Below are 20,176 nucleotides of genomic sequence, written 5' to 3' on the forward strand. Positions count from 1 at the left end.
GCAGAGACCAAATTTCCCTCACGGGATCAAAAAAGTATATATACTTAATACTATATACTATACTATCAACAGGAAGCAGTAAACAGAGGTGAGTATCAAACACTCACACATACATTTATATTTTTATACAAATGTATTCATACAAAATAAAAGACTGACACATACACAATCATACACATACATACACAGAAACATACATGCATGGAAACGTACGTACATACATTGATAAATGAATTCCTTACTTACAATCTCCTGTAGTTGCACCCTCTGACCACTAGGGGGCCCCAGAGGGCTGTGATCAGAGTGGACTGTGTGAGCTGAGTAATCTGAGGCGCCAGACACTGGCAGTGGCAGAGCTGCACCAGGGGTAATGCGCTAGATCTGACAGCAGCAGAGGGAAAAAAATCCACCAAGCCCCAGAATTAATCGCCCGAGTACTCGTTAATATTCATCAAGGCACCGCATGCCTCTATTCCCCCAGCTCTGCACCCACCCACACGCTTACACACATGCTCACCCACCACAACACACACACACACACCCCACATCTGCTGCCACAGTCAACTCCACTCACAAAGACAGAGAAAGTGGGTAGATGACAGGGGTGTAGGACTCTGGTAGGGGTGGTGGTGGAGGATTGTAACAGCGCAAAGACAAAAGGTATCCCTTCAAAGGTATCCCTTCAGGGGTGAGGTTCTGTGTCGATAGAACAGGCGAACTTTCATTCATGTTTTCCCAGTTCCGTTGTGGAGATGCAACAGCAAAAGCAAAAGTGGCGGCAGCAACGCCAGGATTCCTTAACCCGTAGAACCAAATTATGCTGCTCAACACCATGGCAGCCTTACTGCCTGAAATGTCTGTGACGACTGCGGTGTCAACGTTAGGCCTGGACAAGATGGATTGATGCTGGGGGCCCAGGGGCCAGCAGGGCTCAGATGGAGGCGCCACTGGCTAGGCAGGGTGCCACTGCCCCCTGGCCTTCGGGTTTCTCCAGCATGGAGATCTGGGTGAGGGTGATGCGTTGCCGCGTGGGGCTCAGGCGGCTCTGGGTGTGCCACTTGTGCAGCCGCCGCTTCAGCTCCGCCTGCACCTGTCCGGAGGGAGAGGATACACACACACACACACACATACACACACACACACGCACACACACACACACACACACACACACACACACACACACACACACACACACACACATAAATGCATACACACACACACACACACACACACACACACACACACACATACATGCACACACACACACACACACACACACACACACACACACACACACACACACACACACACACACACACACACACACACACCTATCAGTTTGAAAGGCATGACAGTGGGACAGAAATGAATATTTATCTGGCATAAGATTTAAAAAAAGTTCTAATTTTCTACCATTGGCCCCTTTTGAGGCTGTGATCACAGGTATGGCAGCATATTAGAATTCCTAAAAACCTAACTCCCAAACTGCTGCTTACGTGAATGACATACTGTAGACCTTACTATAATTCATGTTTGTAAAGATAGATAAAATGTGGATCTAGGTATAGGCAACATCATTTGGAATAATTGCTTGATTGACTTTCTCTTTTTTTTACTGAGCAAGTAAATGAACCGGGTCAGAGTGGGCACCCTGATTCTAATTTCTTGCACCTGGGAAGCCCTCCCACTCAGGAGTGTGAGGTGTGGAGGAGGGCAGGTGAGCAGGCAGAGTGGGGGAATAGTGCACTTTTACCATAGCACAGTACAAATGCAATAAGTCAAATCAGACTCACTGTTTGGTTGCAATTTGGTAACAGGAAAAATAATTTGTATTTGCCTCTGTTATTTGTAAGCTTCAGTTTGTAGTTTGTTTCTCAACTGAACTACCTTTTTCTCACCAAGATGTTCAGTGCATTTTGAAGTGAGCACTTAGACTTTCTTCCCTGTTCAATCACTCTGAAAGTCTGAACCAGTGTGTTTATTGGTACAGATGATCCACCGACTATTTGTGCAGCATCCAAAATGAGCTGTCTAAGTGTTTGAAACATTCGTTTCATTTGCCGTCTGCATTGCTGTGGTAATTATATTATGGGAATGATGGGTTATGACGCATTTGTATTTACTCATTTGGAAGACACTTTTATTAAAAATGAGGAACAACACTCAAGCCTCAGAATAGTAGTAGACTTTGGAGTAAGCACTAAGCACTAGTATTGCATCTGTTCAAGCTCATCTCCCAGTGATGTGAATCAGGCTACCTCCATGATAAATCATGTTTACAATCTTATGAAACATCTCTTGTGCCAGGGGGACTACATGAACAATCAACACATACTGTATCTTGGCAGCACAAGTGTGTGTATGTATGTGTACGTGATTATTTTTGACCTATGGGTAAACACAGAGCCAAAGTTCTCCGTCAATGCATGAAGTAAATAATACATTAAAACATTCGTCTCTTGGCAGAGTGCAGCCCAACTCAACAGCGGTTGTTTTATTCCTTGTTATGATCACGTCTCAAATGAAGGACAGTGACAGCACAGATCAAGATGATGCAAGTGGGAGAGGAAGACTTTGTGGCTCACCGCTGAGGAGGGGACACTCACCTCGCCATTCAGAAAGCAGTACAGCAGAGCGACCACAAAACCCTAAAAGACAAAAAAAAAAGTGAAGGAGAAATGTGATGGATTACACAGGACAAGTGGGGCTCTCACTGATGCTGTAAAACAGCAATAAAATAAAAACTATAAAACAGCAATAAAAACTGTCGTTCTATTTTAAGATGTTCCTGTCATGGAAATAAACATAATCCTCAAATAGGTACAGGGCGAATGTGTGTTCCGCTCTTGAAGAGAGACCTCTGTCCATGCGTAACCCTATGTAACTCCTGAGTGACCATATCGGGCTCTGTGAAACGCCACTGGCACCAAACATGGTCATGGGCACACACTGAGGGTCTAAGTGATGCCCTGGACGTTCATCTCTTCCTCTGTACCTGAAAAGAGCCCAGGCCGAGCTCGACGTAGAGTCTGGCGTCTCTGCCCGTGTCCTCGGGGAGAAATGCGAACACGGTGTAATGCATGCCGAACAGTGGGATGAGGAACAGCGTCGACTTGGCCAGCCTCCTGCAGAGTAAACACATGCTCATATTAAATAGATGATTGATGTCCATTCGACAAAATCAAAGACATACCACTTATAGGAGGACTTCGGGGTTTTTCACCCTGGGCCCCGGATCCAAATGCTATGGACCAAAACAAAACCTATTGGTGCAAAATCACGCATCACACAGTAGATTACCTGAAAAAGCATGCAACTTGCTCAAAATACTTATTATATGCCTCAAAGGCAAATATTTATCAGACCCATTCAATATCCACACTTAAAAACTCTGGTGTTCATAATGTCCCGTCTGGTTACATACATAGTGGCTCGGACCAACCCACCGCTTAATTTGAGATCAGGGTGAGTAGCATTGAGCCTTTGGATGTTACAGACACAGATGCAACACTAAAAACCCTGCAGATTGTAAATCTTTAGTAATGCTGTTAAGCTGCACCAAATGGATGATTTAATGGCCATTGGCCACCTCTGGAGAATTCACCTCTGCTGTCAATTCATGATGTGGCCAGTGAAAGGTTAAGCTGCTTTAAAAGGCTTGTCATGTCAAAGGAGGACTTTTAACCTGAGGGGAACTGACAAGCCAAGACGTCACAGCAGGAGCAGCGCAGCCTTCAATTATGCCACACAAAATAACATCAGCCTCCTCGTCTACTTAAAGGTGCTCTAAGCGATGCCACGCGTTTTTTAGGCTAAAACATTTTATGTCACTTACTGCAAACATCACCTAACCAACCGCTAGCTGTCTGTGTCCTGAATACACTGTAAAAAAAAAAAAAATGCGATCTCTGTGGACAGGCCAGGCTCCAAAAACGGCAACAAAAACAACCTGGGCAAACCTAGCCCATAAAAACATAACAAACTGTTCAAGCAAATCACAGATGAGATGCGCGTTTAGGAGAGTTTCAATTGCATGGGAGCAGCACGGGAGGGAGAGGAAAGTAGCGAGCTAGCGCTCTGTTTTGTTTGAAAGTCAACAGAAGTGACGTTACCCAACATCGCTTAGAGCACCTTTAAACACTTCTCTTCTTTCTGTGATGCAAATCCCGCTGAAGTCCAACTTTACACCTTGATTTCTGTCCACTGTTGAACAGTGAGATTTAAAATAGGTTTAACCCTCAGGTTAGGTATGAATACAGTGCTCGTAATTAGATAATTTGGGTGCTAGTAGCAGGTAGAACAGCTTAGTGAAGAATATTACTTCTTGTAATGCTTTGACAACACAGAAATTACCGGTAAGTAAGTGGTTAACAAGTTTTGTTCTGTGTTTAATCATTTCATTAATCATTAACAAATAAGATGTGTTTCCTTGCAACAACCTAGAACAACAAGTGGCATCAAGATCCTTAACGAAGAAGGAGGTTGTCTTCACTGAACAACGTAGCTCATGTTCATTCTGCTGTCTCTAATTCAGTTAAAATCAATGATTGTAAAACACACAGACAATGTGGCGTCACGCACATACATTCTGAAAGAGTGAAGCCCGAATTGGTCAGTCATATTAACAGAATTGGAACCACTTGGCGACTGTGCAGTAAGTGTTTTGTGAAGCTACAGCATGCATAGTAAACAGTGAGTCCACCAGGTCGGGGCAGAATCAACCATACTTAGTTACATTTCCACCATTTTTCAAATCTTCTAGGGGCTTCACTTTTGACTGCGTGCACGCTCCATGATTTAACAGGCATTGGTTCTTTCTAATTCAGATAAAACAAAGATTTGGGTTCTAGTGAGGTGAAGGACACAGGTAAGATTCAGGTGAGGGGGGGCAAACTGGGAGTCATTCCACCGGCTGTTGAAGGGAATCGCCCCCCACAGACAGGACCCAACACACGAGCCTGCGGAGTCTGCCGACTCCTGCTCTGAGACTACGCGGCTCTCTCCAGCACCAGCATCACTCTGATCTGCTTCTTCTCCTGTCTACAGCACTGCACGATGACAGCGTTTAGTCTGTGCAGCGTGGATTAAATTAGAAACATTAACTGAAAGGAGTGCGCATGGATCACTGTCAATTTAGTCTAATTGCACTCTCCTCACTTCACCATGTGCACTGGGTCATAACCATGCCTGTGGGGGAGGGGAGGAACGGTAGAGTTTCAGTGGTGGGTGACTGACAAAGGCCACAGGTTTGACCTGCATGATGGCTGGGCCACTGGGCGTGCACAGATTAATAACGCCCAGCTGCTTTCATGTGTCTGGACGGGTCAGCATCACGCTGTAATTATAACATCTTCGCTACATGCTTGACAGATCAAGTTGAGATGAGCCAGTCAGCCTTTACTGACTAACCATCTCACCCAGATAAACACATCTGAGATACAACCTTTAGACAGAGGCTGTACGCTGTAATCTACATATTACTATCTACATGCAGAGTAGATGGTAACACTTCAATTGATTTACACTTTGGCTTTATGCAAAGCAGCATTTTGAGTTGGATATCACAGAAGTTGTAAGTTTAACTTTTTGTGATTCTCATCACAACCATAGGAAGATTCATCCTTGCATGCAGTTTTGTTCTATTTGGCTTTGATAGCAATTGTTTTTGCACCAAGCTTGACAGTGTGTGTTAAATAATTAATTGAATGCCTGAGTGAATGGTTGTGAGAATATCAAAAGCTTTTCTAAACATTCAAATTGACGTTTAAATGAGATCTAAACGTTAGAATTAGGGCTTCATGATTGACATGTGGGTTGAGGACAGCTTCACACGTGGCAGTTAACAATTGACTCACTTTCAATCAAACACAGTCCATCCACACCAAGTTATAAAACCTTCTAATTTGAACATGGAATGTCAGTGAAGAGCACTGTCGCTGGGACAGCCCAGGACACAGCGAACGGAACTGTTCCTCTGCAGAGGTTTCCATGACAACTCACATAAAGTTCCCGGTGTCGCTGCCTCCCACAGCCGGGGACCGGAGTTTCTGCACCAGGATTCGGATCACATTGACGAAGATGAGGAAGTTCACCTGTGCACAGGGTAGAAGAGGGGGCTGCCTTAGGTGTGTAGACTGAACTACATTCTCAATAAAAACACACCTTCATTGGCTACTTTCATTGGCTCAGAAAATACTGATTTCATTTTTAAAACCTATATGATCACATATCCTCATTATTCTTATAATTCTAGATAGAGATAGAACACCCTACATAATTAATAAAAATCATGATTTCTACATGGTCACTCAGAGTCAAGTTAGTCATGTCAGAGGCAAACATCTTTTTATATGCTTGTTTTAGAAAACGCTTTCCAGGGCTTACATTTCTATAGGGATAGTAGACACATGAAAAGAACACACAAAGGCTTGTGCAGTGCTTCCCATACTGATTACATAAATGACTTACTAGCAGTGAGGCTGTTATAGGCCCCTTGAGTATCCACCAGATGAAAGGGTTGTCTGTGTCATCCCAGCATCTGTCCGTACACATAAATATGTAATGTATGCTAGAAGGACACTTTATAACATGGAACTACAAGACACATTACAGTGTGCCTGTGTTTGTTTGTGTGTGGCTGGGTCTGTATGTGTGTGTGTGTGTGTGTGTGTGAGTGAGTGAGAGTGAGTAATTGACAGCGGTAATGCAATTAGACGTACACTCTGTCGTCATAAAAGTTTCTCATGAGGACCCAGATGGTAAGCACTATGGATGGAACACCTGGGGAAATAGATGAATCCATTAGCTTGTCTTGTTTAGCCAACAATCTTTTCCAATTTTCACCTGTACATTGAGAATATGTCTCACAAGACAATCCTGTCTTGTGAGACATATTAAACTCATATTTCACACTGAGAACTGGTCTTATTGGAAGCCCACTAGGATGGAAAAGTGCTTTGTGTGTCAAAACACCAGTATCTCAGTGCTACAGTGCTAATGAGATCATATCATTGTGCTCCACATGTATGTATTTCATTGAAATTGCTTTTCAGCACAACAGCTGTGTCCACCTGAGGACAGGGGGATGATGAGGGTAACTGCAAGTGGCCACCACGTACCCCATCCGGTAAGGATGTACCACCAGAAGTACTTGCTCTGCGACACAAACGTCAGTGCCAGCAGGCTCTGCAGGTAGACACCCTCCACCAGCAGCCAGAAGTAGTTGGTCAGGATGCAGAACTGGAAGAAGGCCACTGCAGACTTGCACGCAACCTGGCAGGAGGGAAGAGACCTGTGTGTTACATGCGTGCCATGTTAGAAGGCCATTGCACAGCAGACTTACATGCAATCTGAAGGGAGAAACCGAAAGACAGGTAACCTGTATAGACACGCTATGGATGGAGACAAATGCAAATATACACACAGTCTGATTGGAAAGAGACTCGAGTGAGCTATATTACACAAAGACTGCCGCATGTGAGAGGAAGACAACAGAGCAGATATGAAGACACATCAGGACATGGCCCATGAGACACTTGAGCACTATCTGAGGGGAGAGAAACACAAACACGGACTCGTGTAGAGGATATTGTGAGACGCACAGTCCCCCACTTCACCCCATTATGCAGCTTCAGGCTTGGGAGGCAGAAGAGTTAGAAACAGATTAGGTTGGAAGCTAGAGGGGTTAGTGCCAGTCGCTTGCATGCTAAAGGTGAGTGCTGTACTAACTGCCTAAGATCATTGTTAACATTTCACCAAAAAACAGATGCTTAACTCCAAGAGATCATACCTGTTTGTAGAGTAATAACTTGATGAGACATTTTCATATATGTATACAAAATATTCCTTATGTGTTATGATGATCTACTTTGCATAACGTTCAATGCAAATGTATCAGGCCAATGTAGTTTCTTCCATTACAGACTTGTCTGTGCTGAGTTATTATTTCTTATTTTCCTTTGAAGTTAATATGAGACTTGGGCTGTGGGGTTGCATTTTATGAAGAAAGAATAACCAGACATTCTGGAATGCTTTAATTAGAATAAAAAAGGAATGACTTTAATAACCAGGTCAATATTTCCATAAAATATATCTCTTATCATGTTTGGTGAAGGAATACTGATGGTAGGCCTACATAAGAGGTGGAAGTTATAGGATTGGTCATTTCTACAGAGGTGCCAATACTTTGAAATCCCATGTGTCAAGTATGTGTCTCTGTGTTTAGTTTCACAGTGGAAATGAAACAATGGTGAAATAGTAGAATGTATGACTATTATGACTTTTTCATTTAGTACTGTGATGTGCCTGTTTTCACATTTACTAAAGACATTAAAAGCTCCTCAGGCTTTTGTCTCTGAGCGTTTTAATAAATTCGAAAGAAATAAACCCTACAGTTGTGATAAAAATGTTTCAAAAAAGCAACTCAAAATTATTACAATAATCCTTAAAAATCCCTTTCTGAAGTTGTCTATGCCGGAGCACTTTGAGGGTTGTTGCTTAGCAACAGGAAATGCTTTCCTTGAAAGGAAATACGCAAAAAGTGTGATGAATCAATTTAAACCTTGTATACTACTTGCATGCACTTGTCTATGACTATTTGATACTGCGTGTGTGTGTGTGTGTGTGTGTGTGTGTGTGTATGTATGTGTGTGTGTGTGTGTGTGTTTGCTCTTACCGTGGACATGAAGCAGTGGTCCAGTGTCTCATCAGTGAAGAGCACAGCATCCTTGATAAAGACTGCACTTGCCCTCAGGATGAAGGAGGCAAATAGGTTGATGTGGATATAGTTCCTGGTACAGTGGAACTTCCTGTCAAAGCCAGCAGGCATCCACATTGTGTTAACAAGAATCAAAAACAGCCACCCAGCTTCAAAATACAAAGACCTCTATCTTACACAGACACTGCTGAATTGGTACATCTGATATATTATTAATTACTGAATGAGTACACCTTGAAAGCACATTTGAATATCTTTCTTTTTTGCTTTTTACTGTAATGTGGTCTGCCTTCACTAGAATATGCCAGTTCTCATTACTGAATAAGTACCGGTACACCTTGAAAGCAGATTTAAAGAGGTTTTTGCCTCCAATAAATTGATGTATTTTTAAAGAACAGTCCACAAAATTACCTTGCTTTTGCAGGCAAACGAAGGTAGAAGAACCAGTTAATTGTCCTGTCACAGTAACAGCTAATCTATAAATCTAATACTGCATATTAGGGGTGCAAAGGTACACATATTCATACCAAACTGTTTAGGTTGAGTATACAGATGTGTACTGAATGTACCAAAAGCAGTCTTTAACAGTAATCAACAGCAGGCTTTTTTGTGTACAGACCATGTTTCAAATTCAAGTTCCCACACGAACAGACCATATGTTAGTTTAGTTAATTAATGGCAAAAACACTTTTACAAAATACTATTCCTGCTTATATGTGTTGAGCATCAGCAATATTGTCAGTGAATGTTAGGCTAGCAGTACTTACAGGCTAACTATACCAAAAAAAAGCCAAACCATGACTTCAACACCATGGCACGTACTAAACTGTGAGTTTTGTGTACTTTTACACCCCTAATGCAATAATTAGCTGTAGGTACTCAATCCTTTGGTAACAGCATAATTTTTCACCTGAACGCAGTAAAAACGAATATAGCTAAGATGAGAGAGACGAGGGAGGTGGCGTATCCTGCCGTGTAGACCCGTCGGAAAGTGGAGAAGTAGCTTGTCTGAAACACACACACACACACACACACACACACACACACACACACACACACAGAGAATGTGTAGTCTGGATCAGCTCTCTAGCCCTTTCCATGTCCAACATTATCATCCTAATGAGTATGCCTGAACTCGGTGATGCTTGTCTTATCCCAAGGACTGTCAGCCAATGTTGACCTCCAAATCCTTGCCAATGAATTAATCATGAACTCCTCGACGAATTCACAGTGAAGACACCCCCCCCCCCCCCCGCAGCTGCTTACTGGGAGAGAAATGGCCCAGAGCAGAGGGCAAGTTCCATCCATTACAAAACCTATGATTCTGCTATGGGAAACAAAACCTACATGAAAACACAGCACGGCAAAAATACTGCAATGCACACTGTTGAGTTAGGGTCTCTTAGCAGATCAGTACTTCAATTCTATCATATTATAGTATTTTTTCACCTTAACCTTTTTTTACTTTATCTACCACAACATATTGATGATAGAATTTCTAATTAATGCTAAACACTGTAGGCATATGAAACCAAGTAAACAACCTGTAAAGAGACTGACAGACAGACAGATAGATAGATAGATACTAAACAATGGAAACATGCTCCATTTAGGTAAATAATATGCAAGTTATGAGTTAAATGAGGAGCAGTGGTAGCATAGTGGATAAGGAGCTGGGCTAGCATGCAGTAGCCTGAAAAGCTGTGGGTTCAAGTCCTGACTTTCACCGATGTGCCCTTCAGCAAGGCACTTAACCCCGAGGTGCTCTGGGAAGAAAAGCCCTGGTAATATAATTGACATAAGTCACTTTGGATAAAAGCGTCTGCTAAATGAATAAATCTAAGTGTAATGTAATGAGAAGAGAGCTAGAACTAGGGTACTCCTACTACTAGGGTAAAAGCAGTTTAACAGTTTATTACACCCCTACAGTTGGGTCATTCTATGTCTATGTTCTCAGACTTTTTGCACTTTTTCCCCCCAATCTAGGGCCTTGTAGAAAATCAATGAGAATGCCGTATAAACTTTGAATGGTTCAGTCTAACTGAGAACATGCTTGTCTTTCACCCTACAGTTTGGGCTGCGTACAAATAATATTTTCCATTATATTAATGCCCAAACATTGCTTCCCGGACAATGTGATTTAAAGCCTGTAAAACTGATGCAATTTCAAGGGCTGAAAATAACAAAACATAGGATTTGAATATTTTACAGGTCTTGGTTTTGGGACCCATTCTTGATATAGACATGGTTTGAACAAAACCTGAGATGGTGCTGCAACAGCCTTATCTGATTTGACACGGAATTACCGGAATTCTTTTCTGTTCCTCTAAAGTATACATTCAGGAGTTGCTTTCATTAAAAAATACCCTCATGCCCTTAAAATGGCTTAAATGTAACTTTACACCTTCTACATTTCAGGAAATGGGATCTATCTGCCCCTGCCCTCTCTCCGCACACTGTTCACCTCCAATTGGCTGCTGCAGTGGACACAGTAGCTAGCTTGATTATGTCTTTATGAACAATTGTCCTACCGGTACTCAGGATTGGTTATATGTACCCTTATAAAGTACTATGGACTGATACCTGAAACCTGAACATTTTCACTGCAGTTTTTAGTTTACGTGACCAATGGTCTGTGGCGCCTCCCTGATAGAACATGCTGTTAATGTAAGTTACCCCATAAATCTGTAGCAATGTGGTTTACCATTGTCTACACAATGATCTTTTTTTGCATATTCTGGGGGATTTAGGCTTTATGTGGAAAAGACAGTTGAGAGTGACAGGAAATGTGTGAAAGAGATGGAGATGACCTTACCTCATCATATTCAGGCTCCTCCCCAAAGTCACAGGCCATAGTATATGCAGGATATATTTCACTCCAGCCATCCTTAGTGCAATTTCTAAACACATGCCCTATGGAATACAAATACATTGTCAACATACACACACACACACACACGCACACGCACACGCACACGCACACGCACACGCACACGCACACACGCACACACACACACACACACAATTTCCAAACCCACTGCCTCTCAATGTCTGTACAGAGTAAAGTGACGGTAGTATGAGCGACAGCCTGCAGCCATCAAACAGCTCAAGAGCACTGTGACCCTGACACACCATACAGCTGTTCACCACAGGGGACTCTGTCTCCCTGCCGTTCTGTTCACTGTTTACATTCTCACAGTCTGAGACTCAAGTCGCCAGGAAGGCACCTGACGACCGCAAACAAGTCCTTAGATCACCGTCAGAGCTGTAAATAACCAGACTTTCTGCGCACAGCTGCTCATTTCTACGTTCGGAGCTTTTCCCATGGATTTGGTCATAGCGACAGAAATAGAAACCCAGATTTCAATGAAGATACACTAATCCCATGTCTCACGAGGTTTTAGGAGATGAAAAGCAATCAAAGATGTGTGATAAACAAGCCATGTTCCAGGAAATGTACAATTCTTTTATCTGTCTGAGCACAGAAAGAAAAACCTTCCGTGGCCCTAGAAGCTGCAGCCCGGTAATCATACGAATATCCTAACTGAATTTTCTAATATGAAAAGAATCAGATTTGGCCACACAATGTTTACACACTGTGGTCAGACATCATTTATGCGGTAATGAGGATTTAATGTGTTTCTATTTTTGTGCTTGTTTCTTTCAATTTGTCCTCTAACAGATCATCTGTCTGTGAATACCAGCCGTTAATCTTCCATCAAGAAAGGAGCTGAACCTTGGTAAGCTCAACGGGAGCTTTTCAGTGTAAGGCTCCTATGAGTATTCAACTAGCAACATGGAGGAAAATCTGGAATAAAAGTGCAAAATAAAAAATGAAATGATAAAAAACAGCTATCTTGGGGCTTCTGTTCCTGGGGTTTTCATGATTCGTTTTTCAGCCATGCCAAGACCCGAGGGTGAGAGGGGGAAGCCGCAAAATGATTTAGACCCACAAAATAAAAATGTATGTGTGAACAGCTAACGTGTGCAAAAGCCTGCTCACTTTAAAAAAAAAGTCTTTGGATTAATTTCATGTTCGAGCATATCTAAAGGCAATGATAAAAAGGAAAAACAGGTCAAATCCAGTCTGATATTAGGGCTGGCTGCCCTGCTGTGTCTCTGGGGCTTCTGTGTCTTTCTGGCTCTGTATCACACACAGACACAGCCCATAGACAACTGACCCGTAGAATATGTAAACCACGACACTTCAGATCGGAACCCATGACTGCCAGCCTCACACAAACACATACACAGCCCCCGGACACAGCCTGGAATGCACCCCCCCCCCCAAACACACACACACACAAACCACAAACACACTCACAACATAAGCCCCAAGCCCCCCGCAAATCAAGCACACTATGGGAATTCATAACAGCACAACCTTCCACATTGCTAATTTGAGCCATGCACAATTCTTGTCTCGAAAAACTCAGTGAGCCCACAGAAACACATTAAGAATTTTCCGGCGGTAATCGTCACTCTCACTGTGATATCATGACACCAGCAAGGCTTTAACACACACACACACACACACACACACACACACACGCACACACATGCACACGCACACACACACACAAATGCACACACATGCACACGCACACACACACACACATGCACACACACACACACACATGCACACGCACACACACACACACATGCACACACATGCACACACACACACACACATGCACACGCACAGGGCCCGTAATGAACATGCATTAGCTGAGAGTGGAGAGTACCGTGTTGAGTGATCTGTGGACTTGTTTGGGTGAGGTGTCTGCTAGCATAACTCACTATTCAAACAACACAAACATTACTAAATTTGTCTGCCTACCTCTGGGCTGTCTAAGAGATGAATATTCTCAGTATGACAACTATGCAATCAACAGTTCGTAATTAACTTCTCTTTCACTTCTCTTCAAGACTGGACTGGTTGTGGAGGTGGGGTGCGTTTTCTTGGCAGTGATGACGGGTGGTTTAAATCAATAAGTGCGATAGAGAAGACATCTGTAGACTTGTCTAGAATATTGACATTAATGTCACACATTTTAATCACCAACAATGACTTGAGGGGGTTGAAGACCATCTGATGGTGATGATTAGAAGTGGATGGGAGAAGGGGGTGGGTGTACCAACACACCTTGAGTATGAGTGAGGAGCTGGAGGATTTTGGCGCAGGACAGATTGACCACCTGGCCCATCTCCGCACGGGGCCAGCACTGGATGCCGTCCCACTCCGACCCACAGCCTGGACAGACAGACAGACAGACAGATGCACAGACACACGCTTGATGTGACCCAGTGTGATGCAAAAACGGTTATTCCTCAATGTTGTCTTTGGCATATTAATTTGCTGAAACAACACAAATAACCAATACGGTTATTAATACGTAAATATACTATAAGAGATCATCACTTTTTATACATCACTTCTGTCAGGATAGAGGCTGGCATCTCTCAGTGAATTTGAACCACTTTTAACTCAGTAATAGCACAATAAACCAAATACCTTTATGATTTAGATGTTTTACTTTTTTCTACACAGAAGAGACCAATTATACATTGGATCTTCTTCCATAACACTCTCCAGTTTATCTTTGTTTTTAAACATAGGCCTATGTTTACTATAACTTTTTATTGTAAGTGGTGTACTGAAGTGGATGGGTTTGTATGAGTGGATGGATGTATTCAATTCTGCATGTATCCTTTGCTCTTATTCTAAGGTTGTTAAGAGAGGGACAATGTAACGTAACAGACTAAGCCTGGGTGAATAAAGACAACTCTCCAGTCACATTTGAATTTGCTCTGCAGACTTGTATCTTCTTTGGAATTGAGTAAATGACTACATTTGAAACCTTTGTTTACAAAAAAGATGGCTGCTGTACTTCCCAAAAGAATTGTAAGAGTTTGATGTACCAAATGAAGTTTAGATTCACTGCTGCTTACACCTCATGGAAATTGGAAGTGAAAAAAAGCATTCCCAGACCCATTCTCAATCGAATCGAGATTTGAGAATCAGTCCCACAACAGACTACTTGAAAGATGTGAATCAGCACAAAATCCACTACCCATGGCAGCAGCCTTTTTTATTATCATTTCAGCATTAATAAATATTAGACTTCGGGCCATTGCTCTAATGCAAAGTCTGCCTAAATTCATCTCTCTGTACCATTTACTTACAGTGTAACTCAGGAGTAAAAACATCCTACAGTATATTTACAGTAGTTAACAACTTAAAACTTTTGATTGAGAGCAAAAGGATGTTAAAGGCGGTCTAAGCGATGTTGGGTAACGTCACTTCTGTTGACGTTCAAACAAAACAGAAAGCTAGCTCGTTATTCCCTACCTCCCGTGCAATTGAAACTCTCCTAAACACGCATCTCGTTGGTGATTTGCTGAAACAGTTTGTTTTTATGGTCCAGGTTGGACAAAGTTGTTTTTGTTGCCGTTTTTGGAGCCTAGGCTGTCCACAGAGACCAGAAAAAAAAGTGTATTCAGGGCACAGGCAGCTAGCGGATGGTGTGGTGATGTTTACAGTATGTGACAAAAAATGTATTAGCTTAGAAACCACATAACATCGCTTAGAGCACCTTTAATTGATGGCGTTTTGAGCAAGACTGTTCATTTGCATTATCACTGAATGGGCTTACAATGATGCTCACAGGGCAAGTCGCTATTTTATAATTCGATCTTGCAGCACTGCGCAGATCTGGCTGCATCTTTCAATACAAATATGCCTTATGTTTAGCCAGATCTGCGCAGCACTGCAAGATTGAATGCACCCCCTGAGGTCAACTTCCCTTGGGAATCTGGAATGATAATAGTTTTTCTTTATCATGACAGCTCTTTTTTCTCTATTTCATGTCATCCTTTAAGAATAACTTGTTTAGCCCTATAAATATTGGTAAGACTTTGTCTATGCCAGATTTGTTGCTGTCATGCTTGTCTCTGTGTGTTTGTAACCAGTCTCCGGCGTCGTGAATAAAGCTTTGTACTCTGCCGTATGGTCGGCTTGCCTGTGCATTACTTTTTGCCTCTCTGTGGATTAATACTTTATTTTTACCACAAACCCTTACCACACTACCACAGAAGTGTAATTATATGTTCAGCATTGTTAGTGGTATAAAATAGTGACATGGCACCTTGCCCAGTTAGCATCACTGTAAGCCCATTCAGTGATAATGCAAATAAACAGTCTTGCTCAAAATGCCACCAATTAACGTAATTTTGCTCACAATCAAAAGTTTGAAGTTGTTAACTACCGTAAATAGCCCCTAGGTTGTTTTTACTCCGGAGTTACACTTTCATTTACCAGTATTGTAGGCCTACAGTATGCTCTCTCTCTCTTTCTCTCTCTCTCTCTCTCTCTGTATCCCTACTCAGTCAAGAAATGTCATGTTTTAAATATCATATCTGCATAAGTCAGGTCTGTCAGAGGTCTGAAGACATGAATATTGTCCTGCCACACCTGACCCTTGCAAACGTCTATATTCCTTCGGCTGGAATAACTACAATTAGCGGTACACAGTCATTAAGTCCAAAGCCAGAACCCATGGAATTTTACCTGGATAATCATGGAGTTTCCTCTTTGTTCAGTGACACACAGGCCATCTATACATCACATCTAGATAGTGGGCTACAATTAGCCAGAACCATAAAGATGGAATGGCAGCCTGTTTCCATGGCAAGCATACAAGATTGACAAACAATAGGAAAGCCAAAGGAGGGCTCCAGAAAAGGGAGCAAACCTTGGCAACCTTAAGATTCTTGCTATAGAAAACATTGTCAATGGGAACACAGAGTTGTGATTTCTTTACTTCATCACACACCAAATTAGGTTAAAGCCACTAGAGAAATTAAACAAGGTGACCATAAACTGGAAATATGAGAGTGATTTTTTGGTCTAGAGGGAAGGAAAGAGGGTAAAAAGGATAGAAGGCACACAACTGTTACAGTGAGCTGCGTCTTACCAGGTTTCCTTGGCACTAAAAATACATGTCAGCCTCAGACTGTCAATTGTTACACTGCAAAAATAACATGGATACATGAATTTTCCAGGTGAAAGTTTTCCTTAAGAGTCATTCAATTAGAGCCCTTAACCATTAAAGGGGCTGTGAACTTCATGTTTTTACATGAGGTAATTCTAACTTGGATCGATTGGATTATAAACGGCCACAGCAACGAAGAGGAATGATTGATTCTTCTTTATTATTGTGTTAAATGTTCCAAATGTAAAGCACTTTGAGCTGCATTCTGTGTATGAAAGGTGCTATACAAATAACGCTTCTTCTTATTATTATTATTATTATTATTATTATTATTATTATATTATAACTCAGTTTCATGGAAATTGCATTCTCTCTTGACCTATCTTAAAATGAACGCATGACTTGGCAGTGGATAACAATCCATGATAGGTCTTGTTATCACTGTATGACTTATGTAACTTAAAATCAATGGAAACATTTTAGTTTTTCAACCTAATGCATATTTTGGCTGTAGGTTATGCTTAATTATAGGTTTAACACAATGGGTCTAACTTACGTAACCCCAAAATCAATACAAAAACTAGAAGGGCATTAAGAGAGTGCAGACCTCCACCAAGGCAATAGCTCTGGTCTATGCAAGTCAAACTTGAGATATGAGAGGTGTAACTAACTGTGTTTCACTGATTCACGGATTGGGATAAATGCAGAGACCAAATTTCCCTCACAGGATCAAAAGAGTATGTATACTTATACTTACTTACTTAACTGGCTTATATATGTTCCTTATCACCCGGAGAAAAGAAATACTCTTTTCTGATTGGCTGGCGGGGTGGCTTTTAATGTTCCAATGCTCTAAAATGTTATGGGTTTGTCCACACTTCATTTTTCCACCAAATTTCATGGAGATTGGGACACTATAGGTTTTGTGTAATCATGTTTGTCTATCTATTTTACGTTTCTGATGTAATTTGGTTGACAGGAAATCTATTGAACACTAATTGAATTTTCATTTAATTCCTTCAATGGCGCCTTTGAACATTCCCAGCTGATTTCAAATACACTGAAATCTGAAATTAGGTAGGTAGCAGTAGTAGAGAAAGCATGCCCCCCCTCCCCCCACACACACACACACACCCGCCCCGTGTTAGACATCTGAGGCAATTAGGTCAGCCCTCAGTGCTTTCTGTTGCAGTCTCACCCCCAAAAATCCACTCCCAACCCTCTATTCATAGGTCTTTCGTCTCAGAGAGATCTACTGGTCACAACTCAGTCTAAACTGATACATATTTACTCATTCATGACCAATAAAGCCATTTTCATCATAATGGTTTCCTGGTTGCATAAATATGGCTTATAGATAAATGAAGAGTACTGTATAACTGCAGTATGCTGATGGTAGTAAATTCAATAAACCCTGTTCATATATCACGCATGAATGCAATTTTCCATTGGACTGGTACTGTAATCTCTGAACAGCATTAAAACAACATGGCCCCAAAGCAAATGACCATTTTGGGCATTTAGGAAGATAAGCTAAACTTGGGTTTCTGTCACTCATGAGATAAAGAAGTATGACATTCTATTTCCGTCATAGTCATTCCACTTTCTCTAATCATTCATATCTCGAAAACCAAACCATCTTTTCCTAGCAATGTGATACTCTCATCACTGTGTCTTATCTAACATTCAGTAACATAAATGTTTTAACATAGTCGCAGCAGAACATTGACTCCCACTCAGAATATTATCAAAACCGTGGCTTGTTTAGAGGAAGACGACTTTAAATGAGGTATCCATAGACGGTAGGTAGGCAACGAATGTGGGGATGACTGAAATGTGAGTGGTGCGTATGAGATTGATACCCACCCATCCATTCACTTTGGTTCCGTGACTCTGTCCTTCGTAGTTTGATGCAGGCCTCCTGAGCTTCCATATGCTCAGAAATGATGGCACATTCTGGATGGATGGAACAGGCCTGCAGGTGTCAGAATCACACAGCAATGTTAGGACACAGCTCAAAAACCAGTGTGTTTCTGTGTATGATGCATTTAGGCAACAGAGTGCATGTGCCTCTCTAATGCAATGTCTGCCTGAATTCATCTATCTGTACTGTTTACTTTAAATTTACCAGTATTATATGCTCTCTCTCTCTCTCTCAACTATGTATGTTTGTAGCCTGTGTGTGTGTGTGTGCGTGTATGAGCGCGTGTACCCGCGTGTGTGCCTGCGTCTCTAGTGTCATCTGTCCTTTCAATATGTTAATGTATTTCATAGCCAAAGATACAAGAACTGAATAATCACTTCCATGTTCGTCTAACTAAAATGATTTAACTCGTTTAAAATGACAGACTCTCTCTCTCTCTCTATATATATATATATATATATATGCTTATATTTACAAGCAAAATACACAACGTGTATGCTAAGGTTAAATAACTGATAGCCTGCAGAAGTGCATATTAATCTGAACGCTTGTAAGCAATGGACCATTGCATTTATTTTAATAAATTGCTATTTCCACGTGTGAATACATATTTAAGTAAATTAGATCAGTTGATTCTTACAGTCCCCTATCGAAACTGTTTCAAAATATCAACGTGAGTGCCAACTTACCGTTCCGAAGAAAGTTACCAATATCCATAGACGAAAGGCATCCATAACCAAAATCTTAGAACGAGCGAACAAGTAAGGTCCGAGTTCCGAGAAGACAGGTGAACATATTGTGTAAGACAAAACAGTTAAATAATCGTAGGCCTATTTCTACAAAATTGTAGATGATTAACTGGAGTTTCCATCACAGATTTTAACAGAGAAATGTCCCAACAACCAAGGGTTTTTGCCAACCTTTGATGTCACTGTGTTTTCTTGATTAAAGTCGCTCATCTTTTCAAAGCATTCTGAATAGCTAAGTGGAAAAATGTCGACACGCAGTGGCAGAAGTCTATAAAATTGTTTACAATCATTAATACCAACATCTGCATATGAGATCGCTCCGAGACCCCGCGCCAAGCCGTGAAGCTCACGCTGTTGATTTTCAAAATGAACATTGTCCCCCGATACCATAGAGGCAGTGTGTCTTACGTAAGCACAAAGCTGTGAGACGAGGTTTTAAAGAGGATGCCATCAAAAAAATTTATGAACAGCTCCCTCAAAAGATCTTAGGTTTGACATTTAAAAATTGCTGTAGCCTATCCCTATCCTGACAACCGTTCAGTGCCATTGCCCTTGAAAACCGCACATCTAAGCTTTATTCAGCTTCCAGTTACTCATAAATCGCTGCTCTATAATCAGGCAAAAAAATAGGTGGTCGTTTCATTTATTTAATCCTTCCTTTCAAAATGTATACTTTTTGGCAGGCCTTCAGCTTACCTACCTTTTGTCAGTGTTTGCCTAATTTATTCCAAGTTATCCTCTCATTTATAATACATCATACGAATCTTCCATAATATGCCTCCTCCTGGGATGA

The 20,176-nt window shown here is 41.6% G+C and overlaps 1 protein-coding gene across 1 annotated transcript; it reads right to left on the minus strand.

Moving 5' to 3' along the window:
- Positions 1–931: 931 nt before the first annotated feature.
- On the minus strand, positions 932–18,952 carry ghrhra (growth hormone releasing hormone receptor a). Its single transcript, XM_076293218.1, has 13 exons — positions 18,923–18,952; positions 18,577–18,685; positions 13,863–13,970; positions 11,532–11,629; positions 9,627–9,724; positions 8,675–8,807; positions 7,119–7,272; positions 6,720–6,780; positions 6,469–6,538; positions 6,001–6,092; positions 2,996–3,125; positions 2,607–2,648; positions 932–1,090 (listed from the first exon to the last, which is right to left on the minus strand). The coding sequence occupies exons 1-13, from the start codon at positions 18,950–18,952 to the stop codon at positions 932–934; spliced, it is 1,284 nt and encodes a 427-aa protein (XP_076149333.1).
- Positions 18,953–20,176: the final 1,224 nt, after the last annotated feature.

The sequence above is a fragment of the Alosa pseudoharengus genome, unplaced genomic scaffold, assembly GCF_046254945.1.
Source record: "Alosa pseudoharengus isolate Yale_2024_CS ecotype anadromous, Long Island Sound unplaced genomic scaffold, YU_APseudo_1.1 YU_APseudo_1.1_scf_2, whole genome shotgun sequence".
Taxonomy (NCBI): Eukaryota; Metazoa; Chordata; class Actinopteri; order Clupeiformes; family Clupeidae; genus Alosa; species Alosa pseudoharengus.

Excerpts from the sequence above, each read along its gene's own strand:
- ghrhra (XM_076293218.1), bottom strand. The coding sequence starts at position 18,952 with ATGACACTAGAGACGCAGGCACACACGCGG. Across the intron at positions 18,686-18,922 it reads AGACGCAGGCACACACGCGG|GCCTGTTCCATCCATCCAGA; the intron begins GTACACGCGCTC and ends TGACACCTGCAG. Across the intron at positions 13,971-18,576 it reads GAACCAAAGTGAATGGATGG|GCTGTGGGTCGGAGTGGGAC; the intron begins GTGGGTATCAAT and ends CTGTCTGTCCAG.